General features: G+C 41.6%; 1 protein-coding gene across 5 annotated transcripts in view; it reads right to left on the reverse strand.

Annotated features, from left to right (window-relative positions):
• cep112 (centrosomal protein 112) overlaps positions 1-22,040 on the reverse strand; it is a 112,980-nt gene that overhangs the window by 46,122 nt on the left and 44,818 nt on the right. For 4 of the 5 annotated variants that reach the window (XR_007882067.1, XM_051388851.1, XM_051388852.1 and 1 more), the window contains 3 exons: positions 18,185-18,292; positions 13,480-13,662; positions 5,157-5,387 (listed from right to left, as the gene is read on the reverse strand). Coding sequence is in view for 4 of the 5 variants with exons in the window: in XM_051388851.1 (XP_051244811.1) it covers positions 5,157-5,387; positions 13,480-13,662; positions 18,185-18,292 (522 nt within the window). In the remaining variant the exon portion in view is untranslated. The remainder of the gene's footprint in view (positions 1-5,156; positions 5,388-13,479; positions 13,663-18,184; positions 18,293-22,040) is intronic. The other variant, XM_051388853.1, reaches the window with a different exon arrangement.

Here is a 22,040-nt window from a genome sequence, read left to right on the forward strand (position 1 = left end):
AATAATGTGATTTGGTGTATCTCCAAATGGCAGAAGACCAACCTAATAAGTCAGCGGTGACGGGGGGCAAGAGAGAAGAACAAGACGTGGCTACGGCAACAACAATGACAACAACCTCGTACCACCATCTTCTGGCTGAGAGGGAGAACAATACACTCACCGAGGGTAGTAAAAGTACATGGTCTTAGAGGGTCGGGATCAAAGCAAGTGTGAATGGATGGATAAAACTCTAACGGATGTACTAGAAGAATTGTATTAACTACCAGATCCCCCTGGTTTCACTTCCTGTTGTTTAATGTGAAGACTTCTCTGTATTTTTCAGAGGACATGCAGGTCCAAAGCCTTTCTCCTTGTGTCAATGAAAAAAATAAGCATGAAGAATGAAGGCTGGAACTGTAGCTTCAGTGAAAAGTTGGAAAATCAGCTGCGTTCATGTTTTGCACTAAAAAACGTCTTGGGTGGTCTATTCACAAGTGCACAGCTCTAAATATGGATGTGAATGCACAACCAGAACACACTGAAGACGCATCAAGATCCAATCAGTCAAGCCACATTTGAGGATGGTCAGGAACGCATGCGTCCACACATGGAAAATAGTGTGAAAGCAGATGCATCTCCGGCCACATAAAAAGATTGCCTCGTCAGCTTCGTTGCAAAGCACAACAAACAAAAGTTATATACAGATGATTTTCTTTTGCCAAACAACTTAAATGAGGGTTTGAAGTCTGTGCCCTAGCTGAGGTACCAAACTGCCGCTGCAATCCTCGTCTACAGCTGTATTACTCATCACAAACAAGTTTTTTTTGGGGGGCTATTTAAGCAACAGTTTCTCACAGATGGAATCAAATGTGAGCGGGAAGACAAAATCTGCTCACAAAGGATCCTTTAAGATATAATATCCCAAAGTCCATTAGAGTGTGTAGTAAATTTCTATGTTTAGTGGAAGAAGCTATTTGCAGTGAAGCAGAGAACTCTCAAAGAATCTGCACGTACAGTCTCACTGGCTGTCAAACAAACTTTGCTATATATTTTGATCTGCCCTTTTCAACTGCAGTGTCATGTCATAACGAAGCGAGACGCACATAAGACAGCTCCAACCTAGCTTAACATAACTTTTAAAAGGAAGAATGTTTTTGGTTGTACATAGACTTCTCCTCCTTGAAGCAAGAAGAATTACCTGCAGGGGGAAAAAAAAGACTAATTGCAAGACAGAGGCCTTCATACCACAGATTTCTAATGCTCAACCTGTGTGTTTGTATGTGTGTGTGTGTGTGTGTCAGAGGAAGAGTGAGCACTGTCATGCCTTTCATGTCAAGCGAGTCACGTGTGGCATGGCCAGAGGGACACTGATGCTGTGACACGGCGAGCAGGGATTGGCCACTGCATGCCAAAAAGCTGCCTTCTCATTGGCCGATGTTTGCCTCCAGGTAGTTTTGTCACACTTGGTTAGTGTTTGATGAAATGCCCTGTCCCTTTGATCTGAAGTGAAGTAGGCAGGCCGCGCGCGCGCGCACACGCACACCCACACGCACACACACACACACACACACACACACTTTCCTTTTCTACTACTTGCTCGAGGAATCATCAGAAAGTGTGAGTTTCACCCCATCCTGTCACTATGTGTGTTTTCTGAATACACACTTTTTTATGCACATGTACTGTAACAATTAAAAGCCATAAGAATGAGAGCAGTAGTGTATGCAGTACATGTGGTGCAATATGCAAACATACTAAGTACATACAAATGTGCGCTCTCTCTCTTAAACTCCACACACACACACACACACACACACACACACACACACACACACACACGTCCACACAAACATATCAGATGAAAATTTGCACATCTAATCTCCTCTAGCAGTTCAAAGAGCCATGCTCTCCAGACTAAGAGAAAATATGAATTCAAGGTTCCAGACGTTATTCACCTCCTATCAAACCTGCGGCCTTCTGATCTTTTGTCTCACAGTATCTCAGATCTCTAGTATTGACAACCAGGGAGTGAGTAGGACACAGCTGTGCGAGGTGAAGAGGTCCAACACAAAGACCTTTTCTCCACTAACTAAACTTTATGCTTATATAAATACTGCCTATCAAGTACTAATTGCAAATATGATGTGTGTTTTATATGCTGGTGACCATACACAGGAGTGTGCGTACGTGCATGTGTGTGTGCGCATGTATTTGGTAAGAAACTGTGTTCCCACACTTTCCTCAAAGCCTAGCCCTGATTCCTAAGGCCAACTCTTTATATAAAACCCTAATGTTCTGGGTTTTGCAACAAGTTAAAGGCAGGGTGGGGATGTTGGGGGGGGAGGGCAGAGAGAGATGGACGGTGGAGGTGTGGAGGAGAATAAGAAAGTTAGATAAGGAGGTGGTGGTGGTGGTTGGGTGAGAGGCACGAGACGTGCTCACTGTAGCCCAGAGATGAGGCGTCTTTATCTGGCACAGAGGCAGCTTCACAGGCCCCTCAGTGGAGAACGGAGATTGGGAGGTCTGGGGTTGTGTGCGTTCAGTCTCACCCATGAACACAGCCACACAGCCACACACACAGATAAACTTCAAAAGCAACCAGACTAAACCCCCCCCCCTCTCCACACACACACACACACACACACACCTTCTACTCAGCCTACCTCCATCACTTTTCCTTCTCTCCTCCTTTCTTTTTGATGCAGCTCAAATGTATGGAACTATCTTAACGTTAGATCTTATCTCCTCTGATATTCTGTTTCTCATTATTTCATTCCAACAGCTTCTACTCCCAAAACACCCCCCCCCCTGTATTCCTCTCTGTCTCTCCCTTAAACGCATGCGTCTTTGATGCGAATCCATTCATGGATTTAATGGATTTCTCTGGCCTTTTTTCCAGGATCTGGGAGATGTGTTCAAAAAAAAGAAAAAGAAGGAAAAGCTGGCCTGCCCAGGCTCTGCTTCCAAGAGCACGGTGGACTGCAGAGGACAGCATTTCTGTCTGCATCAAAAGAATGAGAAATTTTCAGCTTACAAAACAGGGCAAACGAGTCAATATGGATCTGAGAGTTGGCTGACTTCAATCCCATGTGAAAAAAACAGGGCACAACGAAGTAGTGAAACTTCTCCCTGCCCACTCCGAAGTCAAACTTGGAGACAGATTAGAAAGTAGAAGAAAGGGGGGAAAAGTAAGACGTTCAACCTTTGGTGAGTTTTTTTTAGAAGCGTGCACATTCAGCTGACAAAAAAGGACAGAGAAATCATTAATCTCTTTCATAAAAAGTGAAACTAGCACATTGCTTATAGTGTTATCAGTTTAAGTCCAACATCCAGCCTCACTGCTTTGAATCCACTCCAGATTCCCCGACAACTGTGGGTCATTTTTTTCCTTGTGCCCAAAAAAAAAGAGAGAGAAGAGAGAGAGAGAGTGGAATTAAAGTGTGCCAAAAAGATAACATAACTTTTAGCAGCAAAACAGCTTTCACATATCCAAAAAGGAAAAAAAGGGACTGATAGGAAATAGCAAGATTTCTTCAAATGAGGATTAGCCTGTAATAAGCACACGCTTTCCCTCGGATCTCTTTCCCTCTCTCCCTTCAGTACCCCTGGTTCTGTGTGCCATATGGAGCCAAAATGGCCGTCTGGGTGCTTTGGAGGTCCCTGAATTCCGGGGTTAATGCTGCGCAGCTGGCGCAGGATGGTGTCTAATGAAAAATGCTCTCTTTGATGGGCCCTGCCGAGGGATTAGGTTCTGATCAACACCACCTTAGGTCAGCTTCCTGCTAGACCAGCACAAGATTATGAGCGATTTCCCAGCCGTGGGTCCAGTTTCTGTAGTGGCGAGGGGAGTGAATATGAGACAGAAAGAGAGAGGGAACCTCAGAAGTTTCTAATTGAAGTACTTCCTGGTCTACTAAGATAGCAAAAAGCAAAAGTGGTTAATGACACTACTGAAATCCTGTGGTTCCCCCTCTACAACTGACCCTTCAGTCCAATCCCCTAAATAGTGTGTGCATTTCAAAATGGTATATCGCATGTTGGTAAGAGGGTCAACCAAAAAAAATAATTTCTACAAATACACAAGAACATGTAGTGTAGACACTGACAGCACCTTTATCTATGTTCTGTATAAGGATCCAGATGTAGTAAAATATTAATAGGATGGATTTTATGTATGTGAGGTCTAGGGCAGAGTATCTCAATAAGACTAAGGCTCTGTGGACGACATTTGGACAGAAGCACAGGTTTAACTCTAGCTTTAATGTACAAACATTAAGATGTACTGATATGTACAACTGCACTGGCATGACAGACACATCAGGCACAGGTTGAAGCAGAACTTTGCTTCAGTGGTGAACCCAAGCAAGACTTCGAGAGCCTGGGGGCTCAGCGAGTAGAGCAGGACGTCAAGTGTCATTGAACCGCTGAACTCCAAGTGCTCCAAATGGTCAGGCCAGTGTTTGCATGGAAGCTTCCTGCATCAGTGTGGGAGTTGTGTGTGTGTGTGTGTGTGTGTGTGTGTGTGTGAGAATGGTGAACTGTAAAAGGCTTTGGATAAAATATAACTAGTCCCAGTCCCACTCACACACAGACACACAAACACGATCTGTTTTCACTGATGAAAAACAATAGCTTGATAAAGACAACACTGTTCACACGTTCTGTGACAAATATCTATGGGAGAATGAGACATAAACAGAGGTAGACGTACAGAGGAGAGGAGGTAAGCGATACATGCAAAAGATAAAAATGCTTGATGGTGTCAACAAGAATACTGCTGAAACAATATAACAAAACACCTTCTAACAGCCACAGGCTGAAAACAGTCTTAACTCACACCTTGTGCACTGCAAAGCCTAACAAAGCTATGTCATGCCCTCTTTCTTGCACAGACAACCACAGCTTTTCCTGTATGCAATGGGTAATACAACCTCTCTACCTCTGCCCAACTTTTCCTCCCAAATTCAATGTTTAGTGGCTATTTCAGACATGAGTGTTTACTTTTTTTTAATGTTACTTTCTGCTAGTCAACCGATGAAGGTGTTGCTTTTTATGTAACCATAATTTAAACAGCCATTCATCCACACAAGCAATAGTGACACAACTCGGATTTATGCGGACAGCATCCTATTGGAAACCGATCATATCCCCCCCTTTCCCTCCTATCCTTCACCCACCTTCTCTTGTGCAGTGTCCTTCTCCTGCTGGTGGCTTCTCTCAAGGTCGCTGCGGATGCGCTCCATGTCGGAGCGGAGACGGTCCAGGGATACCTCTTTGTCCAGGAACGCCCGTTGTTTTTCCTCCTCCCGGAGTGATGCCATTTCAGCCAGCTGTTGCTTGTACTGTGCATGCGCACTCTGAAGTTCCTCACATAGACTTGACAACTGGGCCTCCAAATCTGAAATAGTCTGGAGGGAGACAGATACAGAGATGTATATTTCGGTAAGTGATATTAACCAATGTCCTGCAGATACAGTTGGATGTGGCACAAATATGTGGGTTAAGATGTCATTATATTCCAGTTGATAAAACAGTAACAACTGAGATGAAATTGTCTTACTATTCTTTCTAGCGGTCCACTGGCTGGATCATTTTAGAAAACGGTACTTAAGATCTATTTTTGTTTACCGAATATCCTGCCGAATGCAATGATGAAGATAACTTTTCAGAATAACCACTCATATTCGTAACTGTCCTCATAAATGTCAAAATGTCTTGAGAAATGTCTTGTCGTCTGAGACAAGGTCTGACGAAGATTCTGTGTCCTGAAGGGAGGAAATCTAAAAACAAATATCTCCAGATTACATCTTTACTAATTCTGATACGTAAACACTGTCAAATGATATTCTGGTGAGAGATGTTAGGAAATTATGAAGATTTGAGTAAGTGCTTCTACAGTTTAACTAAGTCTAGGAAAAGTTTCACAAACATGCTTAAACGTTTTCTGTTGTCCTCTGGGTGTTTGTGTGGGGGCTGCTGCGATGGCCTGACCCTCTCTCTTGACCTCTCTTATTTTTTAACTGTTCAGCGTTGACTTTGCCCAGAAGAGCCCTTTAATAGTACTGCCAGTGAGAGTCAACATTACACAGTAGGAATTGCTAATAAGCACAACACCACGACCTCTGAAACACCAGAAATAAGACTGGTGTGAAACATGCAAAACTGCCCTATATGATGAAGATTGCTGCTTTTTTAAATTTAACATTGTTTAAAAGGTTCAGTATGAAGACTAACTTTATGAGCATTTATGATATGACATAGGGCATCCACGTTACAGTTTGATCCTATAAATCACTCACTGTAATAGCCCATTTATAGAAGACCACACATATTGCATTTATCAGTATAATTCCCTACAATTTGCAACAAGCAGTGAGCATTGTAGTGGATTGTAGGTAGCTCTAAGATGCATTGCAGTTGCGGTGTTTCACACTTCCCTACCTATATTGCACGTATTCCTCAGCTATTGCACATCCTCATTACTCTCCTTGGTTTACTTCGTACTTTGGTTTGCACTGTGTGCTCTGCCTCCTGCACCCCTCCCTTTCCTCTCCTCAAAAGCCTGGGCATCCCAGGACAACGCCATGTTAAGGCAATCAGACAGACAGTGTCTGAAGTCTTTTTTAGCGGGCACTGGGGAGAATCAAAGAGACTTCAAAGGAGTGTCACAAAAACAGGCAGATGCTGTGGCTCTGTGTTATACCCCCCCATCACATACGCAGACAAACAGCTACACATGGTCTAGCTGTCACACACATACAATGGCATGCAGCTTATTCTGAGAGAATATGACGTAAAAAAACAAACACACGCAATCCTCTATTTCTATGTCCCACTCTCCTGTCTCTCAACATTACTAGTCCCACTGCTCCGCTTGTGCCTTCAAGGGCGAACGGCTATTAGATCTGAGCCTCGAAGGGTCTTTAATGTATAATTCTCTCTTTAACAAATGTGGATGATCCGTCTCCCAAAAAAATCTTCTAATAAGTTAGAGTATAATCTTCCAGAACAGAGGCATTGGCAATGACACTTCAGAAACTTAAGGGGCCAAAAGAGCATGTTTCCTTTGGAAGTAAGTGAGCACAGCCGCTTCTACGGGGCACATGTTAGCATGCTGATTCGAAGCATTATGACGAAGCAGCTCTTGGTGACAGTAGGAGAGTGTCAAATTAAATATATCGGGTCAAATCATTGTCAGCTAAGAAGACTGGCAACAGAGAGCTGCCTAGCGGACTATATGCATCCGATGAAGAGAAAATGATGCCAAGTCAAGTGTAGACAGGACGCCAAAGTAACTACTTTGCCACAGTAACTCCAAGGTGCTTTTTAATGTGATTTGTTGCACAGGCATGCTAGCATAGCTAAGGAGTCTCCTGATAACATCTGAACCCTGAAACTGTATTATGAGAACTGTTTAGACAGCATCCTGTATGGACTGAGCAGCCAGGATGTGCTGGTAATAAAAGAGAAGGTGTTCTGGCTTTGTTTGATCACTACAACAACAAAGCTGCTTTTCATTGTTCTACAATGTGCAAGCCTTCTATGTCCACTTGTGTTGTGTGGTCTCCGCTTCAGTCATTTCTAATTTTTGATTTACGTGATATAACAAAACAGATTTAAAAGAAAGAGGGAAAATAGGTAGTCAATTTAGTATTTTTTAACATTAGTTGAGTCTTAATAGATTCATTGCTCTACTGTAATGCTTAAAATGTTTATGGTTTACTGTCAGATATTAAAGATGTAATAATCTTAGAAGAAAATTATATGTTTTCCCATCCAAAAGCATTAATTGAAGGTTACATAACTATAAAACAGACACCATGGATTTTATGACTTGGCAAACACAGGTGTAACTAATGGCCTAACATTTAAAATAGTTGTATTCCATGCAGGCATGTCAGTGCCATGGTATTGTGCATGCTGGCTTAATGACATGGCTCACAGGCACACCTAAATGGAACTGAGTCTTATTAGTTATACCTATGCTTCCCCTGCTATGACAACTCAGATGGCTGCTGTGAGAATAGTGTCATTAGCATTTTCTACTTTGAGAAATTTATAATTTTAAATTAGTTTAAATTTGAATTAGTGTGAAATTCTGGAAAATACTAAATATATAATCTTTTTCAGCTCAGTTTGTGCATGCATTAAACAAACAATTTTCAAAGCATTAATTACAGACCTTTAAAGGTGTTGGTAGTCAGATTTTTAGCTTTGGACAGAGCCTGCTTCTGGTACCTAAGCTAATCAACTCCTCTAGCTCCATAGTTAATGCACATACGCACATGAGAGTGGTACCAATCTTCTCATCCATTTACCTTTTTTTCTTCATTCACAGTTTTATTTATGTAACTCTCATGCTAACTCTAACCACATATATTATTTTATTTTTTACCACTCCTATGTCTGGTGACCTGTATATCTGGGATGTGAGGAGCTTCCCCCAAGGGGCTCTATGGCCTGCCCCTCCACCAGTTTACCTAACCCCCACCCATTACCCTAACCTTAACCACTCTCTTTCACAGCCTCAACCATACTTCTACCTCCATACCTAACCCTTAACACCGGCCCTTTCAGATACAGGCATCTTTTAAATATTGTGTTTCAATATTTGTATATGTATGTTTTACATATTTCTGTTAGTTTTACATTTTACTTGTGCCCGTGCACCATAAGCTACACCCTGAGGATAAACATCGCCTCTCTTTTAACCTAACCACAGTTCTCACATGCTTTAACTTATTCCTTATGTAAACTGTGTTACAAGAAAAAAACACAACCACTTGGCTAATATCTTTCAAATTATTCGTGTCTGTTTTTTAAATAACTGTGAGGAAGACCTGCTTAACTAAATGAGAGACACAATGTTTCGAAAATCCAAAGAGAAACAATTACAGTCATGCAAGTAAAACCACGTGCATGCTATAAAAAGGACTATATGCAGCCATTCTGTGTGTAAGCGACTCATAAAGCACAGGATCTATATATTTCATGTAAATAATGCACCGATATCGTGTGTAAAATAAATGAAAAGCCCTGACATCTTTCTCAAAAGATAAATAATGTATATATGTTCAGAATCACATACACATAATACATTATGCAATGTTTAACTGAACTAAGCAAAAAACTAAATAAAGCAGTGAATGTTTTACTGTTGTCAGCCAGTTGAAGACTCATCTGGCTGAAATCCAAGATGTGATGTATTCACTTACTAAATGGCTTCATGGTTTGAAAGGAAGCTGTAACACTCAACACATCACAGAGCACCAGCACTCACTGATGACTTCGCCCATGATCAATTGTTCTAAATAAAAACAAAAAAAAAAAAAAAAACAGCTGGATTCTAACATAAATAACAAATACACATATGTATATGGGAAGATGTGACGAAATCACAAACACTGTGACATGCCACCTCAGTGGGATACTCATCCACTCCTGAAAATCAATGAGTAAAAAGACAAGATCCACTTGATAATACCAGATCTCAGGGACCAATCATTTTGTAAATGACAATCCACAAACACTGAGACAATCAATGTGCACACTGGTCTCCATGCCTGCCTTGTTCTCTTCATCAGACATCCGCTTTGCTTTGACTTAGTCTGTCATCACCCTCTTCATTTGACTCATCTTAATCACGTACTTGGGATTGAAATGCTTTGAAAAATTGACAGCATCATTATTTAGTCCGTCACGACCCAGAAGAAAGACCTCACAAGACTCTCACTCTCTCCCATGCTGTTTGAAGTCCAGATGGCGTGTACGTTCCTTTAAAAAAAAGACATAATTATTCGGGAAAATAATACCCATAAAATGAGTTTTGAGGTGGAGCTGGTGGGAAAACTATGAATGATGGGCTTTTGCATAGAACAAACAATTCTGCTGTTTGAAAAAAACAAAAACAAACAAGGCTTCAAATTAATTTATAATGCTGGCCCTAGTTTTTTGAAGTCAAACTCTTACTAATGCTTAACAATTGAAAAGCCTCACAGACACAAAATAGAGCATAATAACGACAATAGCAACAGTGAAATATATTAAATTGTTTCATCGTGTAATACAATGAATATTTGCATTCTTCAAAAATGCTTTTTAAAGATAAGATTAATTTTGAAGAGAATATCAAATAATTAAAAAAATGTATTGTGGAAAATTGTTGAATTCAGTGTGAAATATAGTTTTTATACTATGTTAAACCTATTTATATAACATGTTGTACACTCCATGTAAGGACGTGCACACACTTCACATTTCTAATCGCAATATCTCTAGAAAGAAAAAGAAAAAAAACAGGCCAACATATCAGAATTTGGGCACGTTAGTGTTACTGGTGATGGATCCCCAAAAATGTCTACAAAATTCCTTCGTCCTCTGGGGGGCATTGATCAGCTAACAGAACAACACAGAACTGGCTGTGGGCAAACATGATTTACCAGCAAGACATTTCATCATCCTGGACAGACAGCCAACTGAAAGCTTCCTTTCACACTCTGGTATCTTCAAAAACGGTTTAGGCAATAGCGTATTCTTTTAAGAGCAACATTCAGGTCCACAAGGCTGGAAAATGTGAGTTAATCCCATGAGTCGGTGGGATTGCCAACTACACACCAGGCCCCTGAATTCAGCGGCTTAATTCTTTTATTAGAGATATCACAACAAATGAAGAGGGAAAGATGACTTAAAGTGTGAATGTTGACAAATACTGAATGATGTAATCACCCTGAACAAAACAGATAAGTCATATAGCCTGTATATAACATGTAGCGGTGCACACAGTGAGTGAAGCCAGAGTTTCTTGGATAACAAACTCTGGTGGGATGAGGACAATGTGTCCCTGTGTGAGTTTTTTTTTAGCTCTTCTCTCAAATCGCTGCTACGACTCACTGGCTCTCCTCCTCAAACACAAGGCAAGAGTCAGGAATGCTATTTATTAATGTCCCACCACATCAAGGGGATGAGTGGGTATTACTCATTCTGTGAGTGTGTGACTGACATTTGCTGTTCCCTCAGCCAACTTCCTAGCTGCAACTGTCCTTGCACTGATTCCAGGAAGACAGAGGGAAAGTGTGAGACGGAGAGAGACAGAAATAATGAGACCTGCATTCAATTGCCACAGCAGGCATTTGGGTTGTGTGTTACTGACATGTCATTTAATGATAATATCATTGTCCATCTGGCCCATGTGGTGGGAGTGTGTTGTTTGATGGGCTGGAAAAAAAGCCCTGAGACCCTCAGAAGCACAAGAGAAATGAAAGAGGAAAAGAAGATATAGCATGCACTTTGCAGGAAATGCTCCATGTTTCTGTAAGCATCACCAAAATACAGTTTTTTAAAATCAATTCATATTTTCACAACTTTCCCAGCCCCGTGTTATGTGTTTAGAAAGGCTGCCGGTGAGGGCCACATTGCTATCAGCTTCAAGGGGTAAACAACTTTCTTAATGCAAAAGTGTTTAATAATAAGTGGCTTCGCTCAATGTAAAAAAGCTCATGTTTAATACATATCTGCTGCTGGTGTGCCAGCATCTTGTCATTTTAACAGCACATCCATGGAACAGTGCTCACACAGGAAGTCAAACCAGCTCACATGCCCACCAGTTTCACAAACCTCACAACTCTGTTCTCCATCTTTCCAAGGCCCGAGTGAAAAATCTTGATTTCTGCGGCTTTAACATCTGACATTACGCGGGTGTCTGATCTCTACTCAAAATGCTGCACAAGCAAACAGGAACTGAGAATACAAGATGAGTACTGGGGAAGTTTGTTTTCTGTCACCTCCTGAGAAGCTAAGATTTGTCAAACTACACGTCATTTTGACATGCAGAGGACGGCATGTTATCAGCAGAAATGTCCTGTTGTGACGGCATCTCCAGAAAACCAAATAACACACTAGCTGCTGCCATTGGTGCTGTGAAAGATATTTCCCTAAATACTAGACAAGGGAACATCAGAGAGGACACAAGACTTTTCAATCATGTTACACCCTCATGTTTCTAGCTTTTTAAATACATTTAACACTGCTTTGACATTAGCCAACCAGTTTTGCAGTGTAGTGGTATGGCAGTATAAGATCTATAAAATGATTGCCTGAATGTATCAGAGTTTATGAATGACAGAATAATATTTATAATAAATCTGACATTTAGCAACAGCAGGCCATTTTCAACTTGATGGGCGCATCCTTTCTAGTTTATTTGTTTACACCTAAAATGTAAACAAAAAAATAAAAATGGATGACTAAAAATAATAAAAATAAAAATAATTACATCTGACAAACTTGGTCGCCAAATATTGTTGCATTTAAAATGGGAAATAGGTTTTCATCTTTGTGTGGGTAAACACCTTTTCAAAGAAAAAATTAAATAGTTTTTATTAGTGACAAATCTTCTCCTAAATGTTACTAGTAAATTATTGTACTTAAAACAATAATGCTAGTTTAACTACGATTTCTTCGCCATTCACTCGGCATCTGCCACCATCTGTGCCTACGTCTGGTCCAAGCACATTTTGTCCACAAATACCACATATGTCTGGCTGGATCTCTACTTCCAGCTAACGGCCAATAACCAAAATTCTTTGCATGCTGTCAATGTCCATTTCATCAGGAAGCCTGAAGAGTCAAACACATCCCCAGTTGGGGGCTGGTTTGTCAAATGGCTTCCCACAGAGCTCCAAGCTAGCCCAGGCTGGAGAGGAGGCGAAGACAGAGCGAGGGGAATGGGATGAAGACCTGCTGCTGGTTTGGCTAAATTGTAACAGAACAGCCTCTATGGGGCAGGGATGTCCATTAATATAGACCCAAATGTCATACACTCCTTGTCGCCGTCAATGCTGAAATGAGAGAATAACCACCGTTTTCCGGAGGGAGATGGCTACCTGCGGTGAGAGGAGAATGCCATGCAGAGATGCACTTCGGTGGGAGTACAGGGCGCTTGACGCTGGTCCACAACCGTACAGCGGAAAATAAAAGACAATTTCAAACCAGGGTTTTGGAAAAAAAGCTTGGCGCGCAACAGAACAGATTTCTTCTCCTTCATCTGGCTACCTGTGGTTTCTGGATTTCAAGTCTTTACACTTGTATCTTTACTTCTATCACGAAACCCTGCTGCGGTAAAAAAAAATATATTAAAAGACATCAGAATAACGTTAATAGTTGGGACAGTGTGTTTTTTTTTTTGTTTTGTTTATTCCATTTTTTTAACTTCTTCTTACGCCCACCGCTGCTTTTACACAAATGAAAAAAAGTTAGTTTTTATTCAAATAGAAATATCTACATGTTTCCGTACGTTCGCACTATATATACACAGCAATCTCTAAAATTATTCACACCTAATATCAATATCTGTCTTGCTTCAACTAAAAAAGTGTCTTAACCCGCTGTGCTTTTGAAACCCCAGGAAAACGTCAATGGGCAAAATACAAAATGGTTGTCCACGGGAGAGCGGTGGGTCAGCGTGTGTGTGTCTGCAAACATGGATCAGTGGAGACCCCCTACCTGGGCATCGCGCTTCCTCCACTCCTGGGTGTGTTGTTGGTGCTGTTGCAGAGCGGCCCTGGCCTGCCTCTCCAGGCTGCTCACCTCCCGCTGGCGCTCCTGGACCAGGCTGTCCTTTTCCGCGCTGTGCTGCTGCTGTAGCCGCGTCCTCTCCTGCTCGTGCTGCATGCGCTGCTCAGCCATCTGATTGGACAAGCAGGCAAAGAGAGACTTCATCAGCCAACACACACTCAGAGCAACCCTGTCGTCATGACAACTTGTCCATCCACCGATCCATTCAACCTTTCCTCGTCCTATTCCTTCTACCCCCTTTCCCTCCATCTAGAATACCCGTGTGCCCAACCACATTGGCGAAATTGGTGGGAAGGAGGAGAAAAAAAAGCGAGAAAAGTTTATCCGCTTCCTCACGTCGTCAGAGGATGACATGATGTGATGTGTTTACATCTGGCTTGCTCCCCCGCCCTCCCACCTCTCCTGCTAATTGTACCGACCGGCCCTCAATGTCCCACTCCTCTCTCTCTTCAAATCTGTCCCCCTCGCCCTATTCTGCGATCGGCATATAAAAGAGCAGTTAGTTTGGGATATGCATGCAAGCTGGTAGGGGTTAGCCATCTGGCTGCAGTAACTACCCAATGCCCCATGCTATGCGCCTGACAGCATGCGAAAATCGGCTTAGGCGTTGACTATGATGATGATTATAAACCTAAAAAAGGAAAAAAATGGAGGCAAGGACAGCGGAAACTTTGAGGAGAACCGATACAATTCTTTCAAATCCACTTATTCCATTCATTAATCAATATCAGTTTCCATGTTTTCACAATTAATAGGATTATGCTCAAGCTGCTATTATTGGGCTTTATGTTGCTGATGAATATCTGAAGTCAGAGTATAGCAAGGACCTGTATGCACCGATCAACAAGAAGGCTTGTTTACAGTATAAACATACAGTAGACCTCACTGGAGTTATGACCAGCTACACACAATACAGTAGTAGAAAATAAAATACTTTTAATGGGACATAAAGCCCCAATTTCTTCATGTCATATGAAGCAAGTCTGCATCCCAGCACGACTGTGAACGGAGTCACCTGCTGAGAGGTGAGCCTTGCCAACGGAGCTCCCAGTCCCAAGCCCCCAAGCCTTTCCCAGGGTCTGTTCCGTTCCCACTCCCCCATGGCGGGGGGACGAGTGACCCCCACACCATCCCGCCGTGCAGCCCCAGCCGGAGCCCTGAAAGGACAGCAGGGGCCTGGGGCCCATTCGCCTCCCTGCTTTGAAGCTAATCCCCTGCACATTGTGCTTGACGGCACCCTACCTGGCCTGCCAGAGAAGCGGAGATCCACAGCCTGTATGCCCGGTGCCTGCTCTATCCACAGCCCTATCTTCGGACGTTGCATGCTATTCAGAGCAGGTGATGAATGAGGGGCTATCTACAGGAAGCCGGATTCCGTCCCCAGCACTGTGAGGAAGGCCACAATAGACACTTCATTTTGGCAGCCAAGAATTTACCCTCCAGCTTTTGGGAGAGCTTTGCTAAATGCCCTCTAAAAAAGCCAATCGGAGGAATTATGGCTGGATAAAATTGTATTTTATCTCTGTGGCTCAGTTAATGGCATGTCAGATACACACCCACACACACAGTACACCCTCAAGGTATCTCACACATGACATTTTTCCAGGACATAACAGAGCAGACAAACACTATGCAGAGTGTGGGCAGCATCTTCCACATGCTGCCACTGGTGATGCTGATGTTGTCTACGGTGCATTCCACAGACAGACAAATTTGCACCGCCTTCATTTTCCATTCAAGGACATAATAGATACAAATCAGATCCACAGCCAGAATGCGTTGTCCCACAGGGGTAGTCAGCCTCATACAGCAGCACAAGTTAGAGCTGACACAGATTGATAAGCAGGCAATTGCTTCGAAAACTCTCCCCAGCAGGACAGCAGGACGGTAACAGAAACTGGGGGGAGAACATCGTGGCTTACTGTTCGCTCCTGTTTAGAGTCTCAGGCCATTGGGGTTTTGGAGGAAAGAGGGGATCTGAGGTGAAACCAAAATGAAGAAATGGGCAAGATAGATCCATTGTGAGAAAAACAGGTAAAGAAAAAGACGGAGAGGAGATGACAGAGAGCAGACCCAGCAAGGAGCCTGGTTGTGACATCACGTAGCGCCAGCGTGCAGCGGAGGATGCTGGGTGCTGCGGTTCTTAAAGGGACCGGCGTGGCGTTTATGAGGGAAGACTGAGTCGGTTATAGCACAGCTTGGTGCCACAATGTTACCGCACAGCACGACTCCTGTCAGCCTAGGCTGTCATGGTTGTGGGTGTGCATTGCTCGCATTGAGACAGGACAGTGAGGCAATGGGCTTCTTTCAACCCCAGGGGGGAAATCTGAAATGTTTGGGAAGGAGGAGGAAAGAGGAGGGTGTAGAGGAGAGTAGAACAGAAGCCCTGTCTGGGCTCAGCAGGGGAGGCTGGGGGTGAGTGTGGGAGGGGAGGGAGAGATGGATGAAAGACAAACCCCTTATTGCTCACTGTATGATTTGAACTGGAGACGGCCAGTGAGCTGCGCAGAGTATGGAGATGAGAGCATATTTTTCTGTGTACTGTAGCCCACACATTTGCATGTCTATAGACTATACTCCTTTATCATTTATTATCCCAATCTCAACATCTGAAGAGGGAGACTGTTGGGATTCCCCTTAACTCTCAAGGTCATGACTCCAAACCAGCCATTTGACCTCTACTGCATCACTCCAACGTCAAGAGGTTCTTTCACGACACCATGACGTCCAGCAGCATGGAAGGTCAACTGGAAAACAACTCCATCATACATAGTTCCCTTTTTAAAGTCTCACTGAAGCTGCCCTTGGGCAAATGTTCTTTAGTGAGCATCTGAATGGACAAACTTGACCTCTGCAATCTTGTGACACCAATCACAACCACACGCATGCAGGCATGAGAGAACTGGTGCACACAAAGTACCTCACGCTTGTGTGTGTGTGTGTGTGTGTGTGTGTGTGTGTGTGTGTGTGTGTGTGTACAAAAACACAGTGTACAGAATGTACACACAAGGTAAAATGACAGTAAGTCATGAATAATCACACGTCTTCATGTGCACACAGACACAAATCCTCTCTTTTTTCTCTACTCTTCTAATTGTGTAGCTAATGTCACCAGCACTCTTATCAACATCATCACAAAGACAGGCCCTTCGTCTTCGTATGTTCTTATCTTGGAGACAAAAGCCTTCCTGATGTGCTGCTAACCCTATGTAGTTGGCTTCAACTGTCAACTGCACCCCCACTCTCTGTAGCAGCAGATGATAACAGTCACTTGAATATTTTCTGCAACGCTTTGATTACTTACCTGTTTTTCACATGAGATGGAATTTATGATTCTTTAGAACAATATACTGTAGTTAGCACTCAAAACACTGATAAATTCTCACAGTTACTGGATCATTTTAGAGGGATGAAAATGTCTTTTGGATATACATACAATCTGTTTAACGGTTTAAGTGCCATTATCTGCTTTCTATGACAACACACCCTTGCAGCAAGAACTAAGAAGATGCATTTTCCGACTTCCCCCATTACTTTTTCTGGTGAATATTCTGAAATACATTTCAACATAACAAATACATCATACACCCCATAGACGTCATTAGAATTACAGACATGGAGCAAATCAATAAGGGAGAATTATTTCTCCACTTATTGGAAATAACACTGGCCTTATATCCTTCACTTATAACTATCTACAGAAAATTACACGAAGTGTCGACTCCATCTGGCAGGGAAATTAGTGTTTGCATGCTTGTTAACTGTCAGGTTCAGTGCTAGTTTGGTAGCTGAAAATCAATCATGCTGTGGATACAGATGGAAAAGAGATGCTACACTAGTTACTGCTGTATGCTCTTCTTAACACAATTTAAAAGGAAGAGTTTGAAAATGATGTATTGTTTAATGGTAATCTAGGATATATATTTGTATTTCTCACATGGTGCAATTAGCTGCTATGCAGGGCTGCATGAATATGAAGTAATCATGGCTAAAATATTTAATCACATTGTTTAAGTATAAAATTCTTACGAGCAGGCAGATGAGATTGAAGTGAAATGTAAGCAGTAGGAATATAAACTAGGCTCCCTGCCTCTTACAATGACACTGGCTGCTTCTGATAATATCAATATCTGTGGTTTAATTGAATCCAATGCTCTATAAGAGATGTCTTCCTATCAGCAAGTTAGATTTCAATGAGGAGAGTAAAATGGTTTCTGGACTCCTAATCGAAGAAGAGTGACAGAGATGCGATGATAAGGGGACAGTACATCTGCTATGCAGATTGCATTAGTTTTCAATTGGTAACGTTTAAGATATTTATTGAGCCGCAATCCAAGCCTAATCTAAAGCGTGTCCCTTATCATGAGAAATTAATCATGTGGAACAGATGGGGAAGAATAACAAGACTATTCCAAATGGATGTCAGTCCCCTTGGCTAGCTCCAGCGGGCCAAGTGTTCACGGATAATAGAGAAAAGATAACATTGCGATGATGATGATGGAGGCAAGAAGAGAATTTCCCTTTTCCCCTGGCTACATCATGAGCACAGAAACAAGAAAAACTTTACATACATGCAGCTACAGGTAGACAAACACACTGACAGATGGACATAAAGTTACAGTCTCATACAGACCTGCTGCTCATATTTCTGTCTGAGTGAATCAAGTTGCTGAGAGAACTCTTTGGCCTGGCTCTCCCTGAGGGACTTGGAGCGGCTCAGGTCCTCCTCTACCTTCTCCATCTGGAGGCATGATAAGAAAAAAACCCAAAGTTTACTATTTGACTGACTGAAAATAATTCTTCATTCACATACATACATTATGAAATGTTTGTGTAGAACATTTGGGCTTGGTTTACAATCTGGATTACATTTATGTTGCTGAGAATCACACATAACACCCTACTCAAAATATCATATGTCAGAAGATTGTACGTACGTTTTTGTTCAAAATTCTGCTCCATATTTTTTCAGCAGTTCTTGCTGTGATTATGCATGCATAATCACAGCATGAGTACATTAAATCTAATACATGCAGAACTTGCAACACAACACCAGGCATCTGCAGCAGAGTGACGCTGCTGTAACATTTTTCTTTTAATGTGAAATTAATGAACAGCCATCGGGAAGAAATATATCACATTATGTGTGATCTTATCGTAATGATATTGTAATAACAGCACATTAATATATCAACCTATTCATCAAAGTATAATATTATAATTAACATTAAATATGTAATACCAGAAGTTCACATCAACATTCACAGGTGCAAGAAAATAACTGCAACACGAGGACTCAAGTAAAAGAGACGCAATTAGAAATAAGGAAGTCACAAGCTGCTGCCTCTTTGAGGACTTCGTTTTTTTCTGGAAAATCGGTATTTGACAATATTTACCCTATATATCTTAACTTAACATCCTTGCAGCCTATTTTTTATATTTTCTTTTCAGGTGACGATAATCAAAACAATTGGAAATGTAATTTACTGAAACTCATCTGTATCTGGGCTATGCTGTGTGTAACGCTCAGTAAATGTGTTTTGATTAATCCATTTAAAATGCTGAAGCCTCCTTTGAACTATGCATGCAACAGAGATTTGATTCCGTATGGTGCTTCTTTTTTTCCTAACCAAAATAGGGCAGACTCTTTCTGTTAAGTGCAGTCTAAAAGTGGTGATGCTGATTTTAAAACGAGAGAAAGACAGAGAGAGGAAGAAAGTGATACAGATAATCCATTTAGATATAACACCATCTGCAGACAGAGAGAGGGAGAAGCTGATGAGAGGAAAGATGGAGGGAGGAAAAAAGAGAGTAGGGGAAAAAAAAACTTCTTTTTGAAGTACTTTCTGCAACATAAAAGCCTTAGCAGGAGGACGTGATGAAGTAGGGTGGGGAGAAGGAAAGAGGGAGAGGAGGATGACAGGGATGCAGAAGAGACTGCTCCCTTTCTCCTGTTGCTTTGATGTGGGCTGAGGATAAAGTCAGATTGGAGATCGGGATGCCAGGGGCTCAATGGGAAAAGAAGGAACGAGCATGAGATGGATGATGAGAACTGGAGAAAAGAGGAGGAGGAAAAAAAAAACAGCAATACAGACATTTTCCAAGCATCGAGTAAAGAAGACATCACTTCCCAACTCGGTAGAAAAAACACACAAAAAAACAACACATGTAGCCTTGTATTCAAGAAGCAGGAACAACTTAGAAAGCAAACCAAAGTTTTCTGTCTGGCAGTCAAGAAAAAAAAAAAGAAATTCAGTGAAATGCCTACAATCCAAGCAAGCATCTTATGCATACTCACAAAGTGGAGATTATAGAAAACAGTTTCACTTACAAGCCAAAGGACATCTCAGTTGTTTGAGTGCCTTCTCTGCCTTTTTTAAGATTTAGATGCAAGCAGCACAGTTTCTCTCTTTTGTCAATACAAACTTTTTTAAATTCAGTCTGCGGGAATATAAAGGTTGCCCCTGAGTGCCCACAAACAGCCATGCATGATTTTTACTCCCACTCAAACTCTCGTTTTCTTACTCCACATGTGCCCCCCCCCCCCAATCACACTGATTAGCTGAAAAACACTAATCAGCGACTAACACTTACTAATCTTCCCTAAAATGCAGTTCTTTAGAGCGTTCAGGACCACACTCAGCGCTGCCTCATCAATAAAGCACACACAGAGTATAGCCAAAAATGCTTAATGAAAACGCCTATAGCCTAAACTGACTTGTAAGACAGCATCAGAAGTATTACAGCTGAGCGCGTATCGATCGGAGAACTCTCCCAATAAGCAGCAGCCCACGCGGTGTGGACTGCTGATCGTGGGGCTGGCCTGACGTACTAATTAGTCTGTCTGCTGAGTGAGTGTGACCCTGTTCTCAGTCGAAACCCAACCAACCCACGTCACACCCACTCAGAGGAAGTGAGGTCAACGTGTGGTAGCACAGAAATGAGTGCACCTGCTTAATGAGGAAGATTATACATTATTTAATCCATTTGGCCTAGAGATGATGATGTTCCTGGTTCTCACTTATAGATTTTTCAGTATAGGAGCCGTAGCAGGGGAGGGAGGGAGGCGGAGAAGAAAGACATACAGAGGAATTCAAGCACAGCCAGTGTGGCGCCCTGTTGCATCTGTGGTCAGGCTGTGTCTCACTGCACTGCAACTACAAAATATGTGTGTGTGTGTGTGTGTGTGTGTGTGTGTGTGTGTGTGTGTGTGCATTGTCTTGGTTACTGCCTGTCAAATAGCTCACTCCCTTTGTGGTAAAGCAAACATGAAAGAGGATAGAAGTGCATATGTGTGTCTGTGTAAATGCACACAACAGGAAACAAAATAGTGCAGTACGTGCAGGAATATCAGGATGTACAGTATGCACACATATAATAGAAAACAGGTGTTAATGGATACTGCTTTCTGTTAACATACACTGTGCATTCAATGTGTAGTGTTGTCTATGTTTTTATAGTTTTAGATATTTAATGTTGTGGTAATAAGTAATTGCCAACTATAGTACCCTACATACATCAAACAGCATTGTTTTTTTGGTTGGAGCAAAAATGAGTAACAGGAAACAAAAACAAAAAGCAGTGTAAGGTTACAGTAATAAATAGAAAATGACACACAGTTAGCTTGGTATATTTACCGACAGCCTGACATAGTCAAGGCTAGATTTTAAATTTAACAGCAAAGCAAACAGACCATGGTCTGAAACCAGCAAATAAGACAGAGAGTGGAACTAATAACTACCTAAATAAAAAAAAATATATATAAAAATAAATAAATAGAGAGTAAAAATGATTAACCTTTCAGATTATCCTAAAGTGAGTGTTTGATACATACACTCTCACTCTTAGACATACACAAGTAATATTTAGGCACGTACTAAGTGGCCTACTACTACTAGGCCATACTAACATATACACACATGTAAGACGCCCTAACAGACAAACAACACATCAGCGCAGCCCAAAACAAAACAAGGCAATAGAAAACAAGAGAAAACAAAACATAATCAAGAACCAAAGAAAAACAAAAAGAAAGCAGAGAATAAAGAGAGATGTTAAAGAAAAAGCTGAGAAAGGGGGATAAATGGAGATGAGACCTCAGCAGAATATTTAACTCTTACCAAGTCATAACTCATATAATTTATCACAAATGCTTTTATGTCGTGAATACCCTAAACTAAACTAAACATATCTGCCTGATCCATTCTGAGATATCTGATCCTCTCCACCTCCAGTGTCTTTATGAGATTAGCGAGCCACATGTTACGATAAGGTACATCTTTCCTCTTCTATAATAATAATAATAATACACATTTCTTAGCAGGCGTGAGACAGAAATTTAGAAAGAAGTAGCTGAGACGACTTATAGTGTCTAGTGTATTCAAAATAATGGTTTGAGGGTCTGGTTTACTTGACCTGTCAGTATTTTAGAGATAGTTTTGAAAATATTAACCCAGAAATTGACAATCTTGGGACACTGTATAAAACTA

This window comes from Dicentrarchus labrax, unplaced genomic scaffold (genome assembly GCF_905237075.1).
Source record: "Dicentrarchus labrax unplaced genomic scaffold, dlabrax2021, whole genome shotgun sequence".
Classification (NCBI taxonomy): domain Eukaryota; kingdom Metazoa; phylum Chordata; class Actinopteri; family Moronidae; genus Dicentrarchus; species Dicentrarchus labrax.